The 13,751-nt window shown below is 42.6% G+C and overlaps 1 protein-coding gene across 3 annotated transcripts in view; it reads right to left on the bottom strand.

Moving 5' to 3' along the window:
• The window catches only part of LOC124134921 (beta-1,3-glucan-binding protein-like), a 26,956-nt gene continuing 13,205 nt past the window's right edge, over positions 1-13,751 (bottom strand). For all 3 annotated transcript variants that reach the window (XM_046500019.2, XM_046500018.2, XM_046500017.2), the window contains exons 2-14: positions 13,449-13,549; positions 12,023-12,121; positions 10,578-10,700; positions 9,694-9,876; positions 8,963-9,066; positions 8,083-8,157; positions 7,125-7,185; positions 6,166-6,348; positions 5,271-5,348; positions 5,056-5,173; positions 4,458-4,529; positions 3,352-3,487; positions 1-331 (exon numbers count right to left, since the gene is read on the bottom strand). In XM_046500019.2, the coding sequence (XP_046355975.2) occupies positions 116-331; positions 3,352-3,487; positions 4,458-4,529; positions 5,056-5,173; positions 5,271-5,348; positions 6,166-6,348; positions 7,125-7,185; positions 8,083-8,157; positions 8,963-9,066; positions 9,694-9,876; positions 10,578-10,700; positions 12,023-12,121; positions 13,449-13,542 (1,542 nt within the window). In that variant the 5' untranslated portion in view covers positions 13,543-13,549 and the 3' untranslated portion in view covers positions 1-115. The remainder of the gene's footprint in view (positions 332-3,351; positions 3,488-4,457; positions 4,530-5,055; positions 5,174-5,270; positions 5,349-6,165; positions 6,349-7,124; positions 7,186-8,082; positions 8,158-8,962; positions 9,067-9,693; positions 9,877-10,577; positions 10,701-12,022; positions 12,122-13,448; positions 13,550-13,751) is intronic.

Genomic DNA, 13,751 nt, shown 5'->3' on the forward strand with positions numbered 1-13,751 from the left:
AACAAGAAGATGGCTTGTTTTATTTCAGCATTCACTTGCAGTATAACACTCTTTGCAGGCTAAATGCTCAAAATACTAAAATGTAACGACATTCACACAATGGCGTCCGCAAAGCTTATGGCTTCAGTTTCCAGACTTTGACGTAGTTGATTTGCATAGCCGCATCTTCACCGTTGTTCTGGTTCGGTTTCCAGGTGGGGTACCAGAGATTCCTGGCGTTCCAGAACGCGGTGCTGTCGGCATCTTTCCAGGGCTTGGCGTACCCAGTGTTTGTGAAACTGTCGGGGAAGAAGTTCTGTCCGCCCACGGCGACGTTGAGGATGATGAAGAACTGCAATACAAGCGACAAAAAGCAATTTATCATAATCTTAATCATAATCATTTCCTTATCATACGAAATCTCCACTCAAGGGAGAGACCACTGTACGATTCCGATTATATCAAAAGCATGTGTTTATGAATCACTATCAAATAGTGGTGTCCCATCAATTGCAACCCTCACAAACACATGCAAAGGCAAGTGAATTGTTCACCTGAAAAAACACGTGAACATATGGTCAAAATTGGGAACTGCATCGGACACCAATTTTGTCACTGATGCGAAATTTTATCAAAGGGATTTATCAAGTTTTATGTCCGACGCCATGAACATCGAGCGTGTTGTTCCGGAGAGTCATCTTCGGTGAAAACGTGACTGAGTGATTGTGTTTGATTTAACGTTCCTTTGAATAGTGTTTAAGGTATATCAGATTAAAACAGCTTAATGTTGGAAAAAAGTGAAGCTTGTAGATGACATTTACCCACGAGGAACCCACCCTTGGATTTGGAGGTGACAAACAAAGGAACATAATTGGGAACTGTGGGTCTTGAACCCATGACTACATGTACCAGATCATGACTTGAATGAGGAACGACACAGCGTCTGTCTCCACCAAACGAGTTGAGATACGGTGCGAGTCTGCTGCGTTTAAAACCGCCCGTGCACCCGCCCGTGCACCCGTGAAATATGAGGAACGCATTATTCGACGTCAACTGGCCCCTATTCAATGGTAAACAAGCAATGTTAATGAATAGGAGTAGTGCATTATCCCAGCTTACCGAAATATGAGGCGAGTTTTAGGCGCTTACCATTCCCGGACCCACAACCTCGTTTAGAAGTTATAGCTAATGCAAGGCTTCGGTACACATATTATCAGATTGGAGCTGTGAAAATCCGGGTTAGAATTGATCTTCAGCAACCCATGCTTGTAAGTATTGTTACGTTTTGATTCTCAAGTTGAATCGCGAAGGTTAACCCAGAAATCGAACAGAACTTAATTGTGAAATAAATACATAAAAAATATATTGAAACAAGCAGGATTACAATAATAAAGGGGAAATACAATTTTTTCTATATGTATCAGTAGTAATATTACCATGGTAACAGGCCCTAATACCTAAGTCAATGCGACCTGTGAAGATCCTGGTTGAGCAAAGGTCATCAGCAGCCCATGCTTGCGTAAGAGGCAATGCTTGTAAAAGGCGACTAACGGGATCGGGCTGTCAGGCTCGCTGACTTGGGTGATGCATGTCATCCTATTCCAATTGCGTGGATCGATCCTCATGATATCAATTACTGGATTGTGTGGTCCAGTTTCGATTATTTACAGACCGACGTCATATAGCTTAAATATTGCTGAGTGTGGCGTTAAACAACATACAAACAAAATATTGGCACTTAACGAACGCTTCTTCCATGCGTCAAGAATATGATGTTTTGATTGGCAGGTTAAATAGGAAATAGCCGAAGGGGAAGGTGGGGTGAAATGGGTTTTAACTTCCTATTCAATAGATTTCCACATATATAGCGAATGGCTGCTTGTACTAGTCTGACTATGCTGGCCCACTGAGATACCAGGCCGCAGGTTAACATGGATACAACGCTCACACACAGTATACTGACTCGGAGCTGACCAGTCCTCGTATTTGTTCCCTTAATGCTGAGGCCAGGCAGGGTAACAAAGAGTACCATCTGTTGACGTTTTTTTGTATGACACGGCCGGAGATTGAACCACCGACCTTAGTCTCAGATTCTCCCTCCTGTAGGCCATGGATTGGTCGGAAATGCTTGTTCGGGGTGTATTGATGAACGTAATGTATAGTGTCTCACCGTAAAGTCCGCGGTATAGCTTAAATATCTCAATGTGAATTAGGGGCGGCTGGGTAGCCTAGTGGTTGAAGCGTTCGCCGAAGACCCGGGTTCGAATCCCCACAGCCATTTCTGGTGTCCCCCGCTGTGATATTGCGAAAAGCGACATAAAACCTCACTCACTCACTCACTCCCCTCGCTAGCCCGGATTTCTTTAAGTCGGAAATACCGGCCTATTATTCTTGGAACTTTGTAATTCGGACCAAGTCCTGCTTAACGATGTTAGCTTCACAGGGTATACTGCTGACTTGGCATAGCACGCGAATGAAATTTAAGACAGACAGAGGAAAATCATGTGAAATCCATATAAAATATGGGTAGTTTTGAACGCTCGGTGAATACTTATACCCAACTTACTACCTCGTTGTCATGCAACCAAAAGTGTGTGCCGTGAAGCTGTGAACGACAACATTTTTTGTTTCCAAAGAAACTCCTACGAGCTTCAGCGAGTCTCCATTTCACGTACCCATATGCATAATATGTTAATTTTACCTTAATAGTTTGTCACTGTACCAATTGCTTTGATTGATGCTCATGATGTCAATCGCTCGATTTTCTGGTCCAGACTCCACTATTTACAGACCGCCGTCATATAGCCGGAATATTGCTGAGCACGTGGACACTATATGTTTAATTGTTTAGTTTCGTTGGTTGGGATACGTACATGTAACATTGAATCGTTATATGTACGTATGGGAATCTGTGAGGCACATTTGCGCGTTTTCGCGATCTCGGCCATTGAAAGAAGCTAAATATGAAAAAGGCCAAACTCCCAAATAAAACATTCTCGCCGGATTAAGATACCAACGCAACATCATGGCACAACATGACAAAATTGGCGGCTGGCGATTTTATCCTCAAAGGGCCGACCAAGTCGGTGGGGCTGGCATTGGATTTTAACTCAAACAAAATATTGTCCCATAAAATTCTTGAGAAAAAATATATTGCCTCAGATCGTTGAAAAAAAAACATTTCTGTGCCACAAAAATGGTATTGTTGCAAGATCTTTTCCAGAATAAAATAATAAGCTCATACTTTCAAATGACATGATATCTGGTTTTGTAGGTGTAGCTGAAAAATATCCAGTCTCCATCCCAAAACATCCAAGCCCCTTCCTCCTCTATCAACAGATGTTTTACATTGTAGGTCAGCTATATATTTACCTCTTGGTCAAAGGGGGCCATCTTTGATGCTCCAGCCCAAGGATTGGTGAAATGTGTTTTGTCATAGCCGCCATATTTCCAGAATCCGTCGTTACCGGGATCCACAGTGAGGATTAACTCGTCGTCAAGGAAAAATCTGATTGCAGGGGTAAAAACAGAAAGATGAAGAACGCTGCCGGAATGGGGTTTGTGTAATATGGCCAGGAAAGGACGAGGTGGGATAAGAGGTCGTTATGGTGTGCTTAAAATGGCAAACTTAAAAGTAATATTCAACTTTGCAATATTGGTATTGGAATTATAAGTCTTAAATATTTCTTACAGTTGTACGTTTTGCACCTCCTGCATGGTAAACAGCATCACAAGGCCTATTATCATTATTTCACCTATACTGCTCCGTCCCCCCTCAACCTGCCCCCTATCCCCACCCACACATGCGCGCGCTCATAAACATAACAACGACTTTACCCCTTTGGTTGGCTATCTATTTGTCTGACAGTCAGTTGTTTGACAACTGGTCGCTAGACAGTGGAGTGGGGGACAATTTTGAAATTACCAACAGATAGAAAAAAAAACAGTCGTATTTAGCGGGCTTTACTCAGCGAGGAATACTTTGAACAGACATATAAATTTTTTATTTCCTCCAATGTAGTGGATGTACACTCAGTCGCTATTTCCATTGAAACATAGTGTTATAAAACAGTCATCATAACTGACCAGAGACAGTATGGAACGCCTTTCAAAGAAAAGGTTATAGCCAAAAGTAGAATGTTCCTAATAAAATCATCGTCTTGGACCGCATTTTAACAGCATCATTTACATCAACAATGTCGCAGATGGAGTCAAACATCTTATTTCTTTCTGAAAATTGCGAAGACCCGTGAAGATCTGAGGTAGAACAGGTCTTCAGCAACCCATGCTTGCCGTAAAAGGCGACTATGCTAGTTGTAAAACGCGACCAAAGGGATCGGGTGATCAGGCTCGATGACGTTGATGCATGGCATCGATCCCAAGACGCGGAACAAGAGACTTCGATTTTAAATCGGTCACGGTAGAAAGGAGTTAGAGAGCACTAAGATCTGCTTTTATGAAATTGGTGCTAAACATACTTCATGTTATTTTCGTCCCACTCCAGGCCGTACTTGTGGAAGGAATCTCCAAATGTTCCATGTTTACTGTCCCTGAAATATAGAGACGGTCTTGTTCATACCTGTAGCAGGGGTAGCCATCTTGGATGACTGTATGCATGTACATGAACGTACATGTTCGACACGAGATATGGTCCAATACACCTGTGAAACCTCGTTATATCGAATTCCGTCAACTCGATATATTACTTTATGAGAAATGCCTTTAGGATCCCGATAGAAACGTTATCGATAAAATGGTATGGATATGATATAGCATGGATCACTTTTTGTCTCGATTCTGGTGTCCCCGCCGTGATATTGATAGAATATTGGTAAATGTGACGTAAAACTAAACTCACTGATTCTTTTCTCGAAATGTGGATGGAAAATAGCTAAATGCGACGTTTAACGATACTCACTGATTTTTGTGTCGAAATGTGAATATCTCGTTCATTTTTATCAGGTCTTGGAGTCGGGGAGGTTAAATATATGGTTGTAGCAAAGTTAAAAGCATACTTTTATGGGCGTGTAAGAAAACGTTTTTATGGAAGGTAGACCGATTTTTCTGTAGCCGTACTTTTCTGCATGTCCACGTCCCCAATTGTCGTGTGTCCAGTCTGGACCGAAGTGGATTGTACTGCCCATGCGGTTCACGCCTTGCGACTGACCTTTGGAATCGTGGTAGTGCAGATTGCCTAGCAACAGACAGCAGTACAAACGTAACACATTTATGTAAGAAATACCCAATCGCGCCACTCTCTCTCTCACTCTCATTCTCTCCTATATACTGACCTCGACTCTCCATGATGTCGATTTCACCGGAAGCAGGCCATCCGCCATAGCTGTCGTATGTCGGCATCATCCAGATAGCTACGGAGGACATACTCGTTAGAATACAACTGTATCAACACCTATACCTATAGTATATCGCGATTCTTACATTATCTATCAGATGAAACTGTACGTGTTCCAAGTATTTATTTCGCAAAGGCACATTAAATCTACCATTTTTTTTATAGATTGTTAAACAGCTTATTTCGTAATAACTTTAAACCATTTGTTATTTGTTCAACAACTAGATGTTCCTTTTTGCTGTAAGCTCTGATCATATTGTAAAGTTTGCTCAACAGGAACATTCGCTCTGATCTTATCGTACATTTTGAGAAGCTCTCCAAGTGCTCCCGTCCAAACTTCACCCTTCCTTATTTTGACATAACTTGCTAGCGGATAATAAAATAATACTGAGTTTAATTCTCTACATCAATATTGATGTAAATATCATGAAACTATAAAGGTTTATGTGAATAATTCCATTATTTTGTAATTCGCCCTGATTTTTCTAGGTTTGTCAAAACCATACCCATGATGCAAGTTGGATTCACCAAAGTTGCACTTTCCTCCCACTTCAAGCTGACGCGCCGTGGTATAACCGCAATATTGCTCAAAGCGGCGTTGAACTAATCTCACTCACAACTGAATAAGACATTGAAATGCGTCAACATATTAGCAACACCGGTGACAACATTTTTTCGCTAGCAATTATTATTTTCAAAACCCTTCTTTTCTAGACAGCCAGCATATCCGGCTCAGAAATAAATTATTTTTTTTTACCTTTTGCAGTATTTTCTCAAACAAATTATTTTCATCCCCATCCAGAATATCAAATGCTCTGTCCTTGTCTACCTACCCGGCCACAGCCAGTCTCCTGTTGGAAGCTTAGCCTCGATCTCAACCTTCCCATATTTGAAGTTAAAACCACGTGAGCTCCGGATCTTCGCTGATTGGATAGGGTTCACCAAACGCCCAGGGGCGCCCTGTCTCTCGCAGCCGTAGAACTGGTTTCCGGTGCATGTGTCGTAGGGACCAGCGCCTTCGAAAGACAAAAACAGTCTATGCATAAAGATTAATCTTTCATTACACACGAAAGTCGGATTCTGCATGGCTGAGACCGTTAACATATATTATTTTCTACCCACTCCCACTAACATGTAAGGTACATTTCTTCTGCCCCCGCACGGATTACCGAACTGTTGGTTTGCTTTTGCAACTTACCAACCGCGATTTTGTGCCATGAATTAATCATGTCATTCTCCGGACATTTACGATATTGTTCTAATAAAATAGATATTGGAGGAAGAAGTTTGTTTTTTTGCTTCATCTGCTTGAATTAATGAGAACAGTGGACGAAGTTGTTGGTTTGTTGTTTAACGCCGCACTCAGTATTCAAACTATATGACGGCGGTCCAGACAAACCAGTGATTGACATCATGAGCTTCGATCCACGCAATTGGGATACGATGACATGCATCAACCAAGTCAGCGAGCCTGACCACCCGATCCTTTAGTCGCTTCTTATATTATGACAAGCATAGTCGCCTTTTAGGGCAAGCATGGGTTGCTGGAGACCTATTCTACCCCGGAGCTTCACGGTCAGTGAAGTGGATAAATACCTAACATTACTGTGGTGTTATTGACGATTCGGGACAAAGCATGTATGCACAAGGCATACCTACAATATAATTAGTCCACCGTTCCCTCGGGCGACATAGGTCGATCAACTCATGTCCAGTCAAGACCTGTGGACAACTTATGTTATACTCTGTCGATATGTTATGAGTATCTACTTGAGCAAGGGAGGTAACTCACCCCACAGTTCCAGTTTGCCGTGCTCCAAGAAGTTAAGGCCGTACTGGTCTGATGTCAATGTCTGCAAACATGACGCAAACTTATTTAACATTTACTAGATATTAAAAATACAAAGTATAAGTAAATACAGTCTTAAAGGGTTTAAAATGTTTATTTGGTGAAAAGAGTCAAACTGGCTGAGCACATGCACTTGATGAAACTTGTGAAGACGTTTAGAAGATTAAACTAAAATCAGTTATCAGGTTAGGTGAAATTGGGTTTAACTTCGCGTTCAAAATTATTGCACTTATATATATATATATATATATATATATATATATATATATAAAGAGCATGCGCGTGTGCGTGCGTGCGTGCGTGCGTGTGTATATGTGTGGGTGCATGTATGTCTGCTTTTATTAGTCCGGACTAACATGGACACGCCACTCAGACACTGTATACTGACTCTAAGCCGACCCGTCCTTATGTTATACCCTAAATGCCGAGCGCCAGGCAGGGTGACAACAAGTGTCATCTCTTGACGTCTTTTGAGATGACGCGGCCGGGGGATCGAACCACCGACCTTCCTCGCTCCGGACAGACGCTCTATCTACGGAGGCGGTTAATAGCAAAGGAAATCATTTACAAGAACAATGCGAGATTCTTACAAGTCGGGGGATAGGGATCGGGCAATGACCTGTTTATATATCATTTAACAAAAACTCCGTTTTTTGGTGATGGTTATACATTTGGTTTTAACATACATAAATGGGAAAAAAGTTTAAGAAAGAAACTAAATTCATGTTGGGAATCGAACCCATATCTCCGGTGCAACGACCTAACACTTTACCCACTAGGCTACCCCATCGCTACCTCCCTGGCTCATCCCACATCCCACTGTCCGTGGTCGAAACCATTGTTTAGGAACGATGCGGCCAATAAAACGCAGCAATTGAATGTACTTTCGTGTTTTACGTACGGGTTTCAAGTAGAGAACACCGTTCTTCACATAGCTGTTGGTTCGGTTGTTGGTGTAGTACTGGAATTCCCAGTTCTGTAACAAAACGTAATCTATGTCAGATTTTACAAACGCTTCAATCGCATCCGATTTCGAGGATATCTCGAGCGCGGCTTTCTTAAAACCAAATTGAAAACTACGAAACAGAAAGGCGAGTACATTACCTGTACTGTTTAAAGTAACAGTTTTATAGTTGCATGGACAACTTGGCACTAGAAGGTCGATATTTCTTCTGTTCATACATATGCCTAAGTATCCTCAGTGAATATCCGGGTTTAAATTGATCTTCAGCAATCAATGCTTGTTGTAAGAAGCGACTAAATTATCGGGTGGTCAGGCTCGCTGACTTGTTTCATGCATGTCATCGTATCCCAATTACGTGGATCGATGTTCATGATGCCAATCACTGGATTGGCTCTGGTGATTATATACAGACCGCCAACATATAGCTGGAATATCACTGACAGAGGCGTTAAACAGCAAACAAACATATAAATTATTTAGACTGAAAGTCTCAACGACGTCGTTCAAAATAGTATCTTATATTTTGTTTTCTTCACCTTAAAGGAATTCATTTCCGTTTATCGTCCTTCGTGATTATGTAAGGCAAATTTGCATCCATCATCTGTACAGAATAGGTTACAAGACTGATGTCCAAAAATCACTTTTGATATCAATGTTGACAACCATCCAAAGATACGACTATAGGTAAAGGAATAGCCACTCATTAAGGCCTACTCGGTATATTGCGTTAAGGACTTTGTCAATATGAGATCGAGAAACCAGCTACAGAATGGAGGGCTCACAGGTCTAGCCGCGATGACTGAGTGACTATACCCACCCCACCTCCTCCCGCCGTGATCTCGTGCTCCCACGTCTTCAGATCAAAGGTATTAAATTCATCGTCAAAGATGAGGCACGGGTAGCTGGTGCACACAGGCGAGTCTACAACAGAATAGTGACTTAGTGAGCGGGAATCTGATGTGTGGCATGGCATCAGCTATCATACAACGTTTTCCAAACCACACCAGGATGAAAACAGTCGCCGAAACACTGTGAACTGAAGGTCTTCTACCGGCTATGATGCCGATCAAATACATCACCATCGAATAACCATTTCTTGTTTGTTTCAATTTTCAGTAACCATCAAACAAGGGAGTATACTTTCTTTTGCCCGGCAGTGTATTTCATAGCAACAGTCTTAACAAAGAAATCCAACAGTGTGTAACAATACCCGTCCAATAATCACTTTTTCACAAAGAAATCCAAATCATATGATACAGGAGTGAGTGAGTGAGTATAGTTTTACGCCGCTTGTAGCATTCCAGCAATATCACGACGGGGGACACCAGAAATGGGCTTCACATATTGTACCCATGTGGGAATCGAACCCGGGTCTTCGGCGTGATGAGCGACCGCTTTTACCACTAGGCTACCCCACCGTCCCTATGAGACAGGTAAGACGCTGGTTGTTCCGCATCGCCAATATAGACGATACATGTGGAATCCAATCTGATGTACTCGTATGTGACATTAAGTTATTGTAAAGCGTAGACAATAAAACATCCTCACCGTCGCAGTCTTTCTGGACAGCGTTGAAACTAACGCTGTCTATGTTGTGGCCGCTAGATGGCGTTTTGTGAGTGACAGCTTCCGTCTTTGGATTATGGGCAGGTTTGTTCGTCACAGGTGCGTGAGTCACAGGTGCGTGAGTCACTGGTGCGTGAGTTACCGGGGGCTGTGTATTGGGACCACCTTTGTAACAATGTCAATGAGTGAGTGAATGTGGTCTTGTTAATCACATCTAACTGGTCCAAGTTACACAGAGGGTAACGTAACCGACCCATCATATCTATTTCTGAATGTTTAAACGCTTAACAGCAATGATGTCTTCATACTGACTCACAGTGAGAGGCAGGAGTGGCCCATGTGTCTAATTGAGGTAGGCCATAGTTCTCTTAAACGATTCTTTCACCTCGTTGAAAGTTTCGTAGGCAAATCTACTCTCAGACAAGTTTCTCTCCCATCTTTAGCCAAAACCATGTTTAGGTCGTCGTATATCAGCAATAGTCCTCTTGAACCATTCTCTCACTCACTGTAGGTCCGCACCTCGTTTAGGTCCACGTGCATGTAAGCAATTGTGTCCTTGAACCATTCTCTCACACACTGTTAGCCAAAACCATGTTTAGGTCGTCGTATATCAGCAATAGTCCTCTTGAACTATTCTCTCACTCACTGTAGGTCCGCACCTCGTTTAGGTCCACGTGCATGTAAGCAATTGTGTCCTTGAACCATTCTCTCACACACTGTTAGCCAAAACCATGTTTAGGCCCTCGAACATATGAACCTTATGTCTCTTAAACCATTACGCCACCTACGGTAAAACAAGTGATAAAACATGTTCTTAGGTCCACAAACAAGTAAACAATAGTCTTGGCAACCCATTCGGTACTTACTGTAGGTCCACACCTGGTTTAGGTCCTGGGACGGCCGTCCACGTGACAGTGCGTACAACCAGTAGTGTACGGTGTCCCCAGGATGTAAGGTGACTCCGTCCTGCACGTACACCCACGACGACCCTGAGGGAAACAGATTCGTTCAGATCCCTGATGCGTGTATATGTTACAGGGAATATATACACATGTACGACAGCTTCCTAACAAACAACAATAAAGAAGGGTGGTTTATTTCACCATAAACCATTGGTCTATCATGACGTCATTTCTGGTGATTCGAACATACGCTTGAAACATGATGACGTCGCAAATTGGACAATGTTATTTTTTTTAGAGAAGTGACTTGTGAGTTCTCCCCCATAGATTAGCTGGTCAACGCATATAAACGCAATGGCCGAACGATCGCATACCATAGTAGGGAAGAAAGGACACTCAGTATTGAGAGAAAAGGTTCAGATAATCGACGTGAAATTTGTGAGAATATCCGGGAAATACTAAAGTTATCTAAAGTTACACCCATCCAACCCCATAAAATCGACCATATATTTGTTTAGGTGAACAATTGACTTGCCTTTGTATGTGTTAATGAAGAATGCCACCGGTGGGGCAGGATAAGGTCACCGGTATTACCCCTATTTGATGGTGATTCATAAACACATGCTAATGATATAGTCGCAATCGTACAATGGAGATTTCCTATGAGTATGGAAATATTTTTTGTTGATGTTCCTTAACGACGAGTTGCTTTCACGCAATCTGCATTCAGATGTTATAGGCGTGAGTGAGTATTGCTCAACGCCTCTGTTAGCAATATTCCAGCAATATCACGGCGGAGGACACCAGAAATGGGCTTCACATTGTTTGTTTGTTTGTTTGTTTGTTTGTTTGTTGTTTTAAGCCGCACTCAGCAATATTCCAGCTATATGACGGCGGTCTGTAAATAATCCAGTCTAGACCAGACAATCAAGTGACTGACATCATGAGCATCCACGTAATTGGGATACGATGACATGCATCAACCAAGTCAGCGAGTCTGACCACCCGATCCTGTTAGTCGCCTCTTACGACAAGCATAGTCGCCTTTTACGGCAAGCATGGGTTGCTGAAGACCTTATTTACGCCGGATCTTCACGGGTCGCTTCATACATTGTATCCACGTGGGCATCTTCGGCGTAACGACGTTGTTATAGGAGTGAGTAAAGACGTGGTTGTGAGCCCAGGGGGGATTTAGTGTTGGAATATGCTGGACGAAAGCGGCAATTAAATGGATCGATTGGTCAGATGGCGAGTCATCGTACCCTGTTGCTCACAATATCAATCACTGCATGCATTGTCTGGTCAAGACTCGAGTTTTTACCGGCCGCCCTGACACAGTTGGACCATTGCCGAATGCGGCGTTTAACAAACAAACAAACAAATATGTGGGCGTGCACGTACACACTAACCTTGCTTGGTCCTGACGTCAACGTTGTAGCGGCCGGCTTGGACGCCTGTGAGATCCTGGTTGATGCTGAAGTGAATGGCCACCAACTCATAGTCGGCGTCTGTCGCCATAGAAACATGTTCAGTATTGCGTTGTCACAGACACGTGGAATCGTTTCAACATGGCATCTTATCATATGTATTAACGACACAGATAACACGATATCAGGGCACCCACTTATAATTCCATGGCAAGTAGAAAGTCTGTCAGATGTCAACAACAATAACAACAATAATAATAATAATGAGAAGAAGAAGAAGAATTATAATAACAATGTAAATGTTAATAATGAAATTACTTAGTTAATAAATGGCGAATGTTTTAACTTCAAATGATGTCGGTGAAGGTAAATGGCGTTATTGTTGAAAGGGGGGGGGGGGGGGGGGGGGGGCTTTCAAGCTTTCCTCCCACATTAAGCTGGCACGCCGGGATATAACTGGAATAATGTTGAAAGCGGCGTTAAACCCAACTCACTCACTATTGTTGGGAGGTCCCAAATCCAACAATTATATCATCTGTCAGATACGTACTCTTAACAGTAGGTCTTTTCATCAACTGTTACTCTGTTATTGCGAACCTTTTGCTCTAGCGAATCTTTGCTCACTTGTTTTGTCCTAATTTCGATGAAAAAATATTTCATTTTTTCCAGGCAATAAAATCTCATTAGACACCCACTATACCTATGCCCAATACACCATCCAACCCACACCCATACCGACATACAATACAACAAAATGACCAGCCCCAAAGACGGTTATCAATAAGAGGTTTGACCTACACTGTCGGGCAAAAGAAAGCATACACCTGAAAATTGCATGTGACCAAAGTATGACGTACGTTATCAAAACGTTACACGGCTGAAAACAGTCGCCGAAAGACTGAACACTTTTCTAAGGCACAACTATGATACCCGTTTCAAATACATCACCATCAAATAACCTTTTCGTCTTTGTTTCAATTTTCAGCAACCATCAAACTTAGGAGCATACTTTTTTTTGTCCGGCAGTGTAAGCAGTGTTACGGGGCGGTCGGGTAGCTTAGTGGTTAAAGCGTTCGCTCGTCACGCTGAAGACCCGGGTTCGATTCCCGACATGGGTACACTGTGTGAAGCCCATTTCTTGTGTCCCCCGCCGCGATATTGCTGGAATACCGCTACAAGCGGCGTAAAACCATACTCACTCACTCACATTTACAGCTCCGGTGAAACGAGTATGGTATAGTGCTGAGAAAACAACAATAACCATCACGTTGATTGTGGGATTCGAACCGACGATAACTGGATTCAAGTACGGCTAAGGGACGCAACTCTGGTGGTTGTCGATCATGAACGATTGGCTTATCAATATCAGAATAACGGTATGGGGGGGGGGGGGGGAGGAAAGACTCACCTGGTATTTCCCATCTTAGTCCCGAGGGGGTGAGTGGTGTGATCGTGGGTTTCGGGATAGCCCACACCAGAGGCAGAAGAAAGAGTACCCACATGGTCCAGCTAAGGGAACAAGATTGATTGATTGTCTGTTGTTTAGCAGTATTTCCAATTACATTGAGGCGATCTGTATATAATTCATAATCGAGTGATTTTCTGGTTATCCAGCTTCTCTGAACAAAAGAGTGCTTCATAACACTCAAACCGCTATAGAGGTGCATGGTTCTTATACTTCGTACACAGTATTAAGTCACCATGGTCATGA

The sequence above is a fragment of the Haliotis rufescens genome, unplaced genomic scaffold (genome assembly GCF_023055435.1).
Source record: "Haliotis rufescens isolate VD_foot unplaced genomic scaffold, xgHalRufe1.0.p SCAF_15, whole genome shotgun sequence".
NCBI classification, from domain to species: Eukaryota; Metazoa; Mollusca; class Gastropoda; order Lepetellida; family Haliotidae; genus Haliotis; species Haliotis rufescens.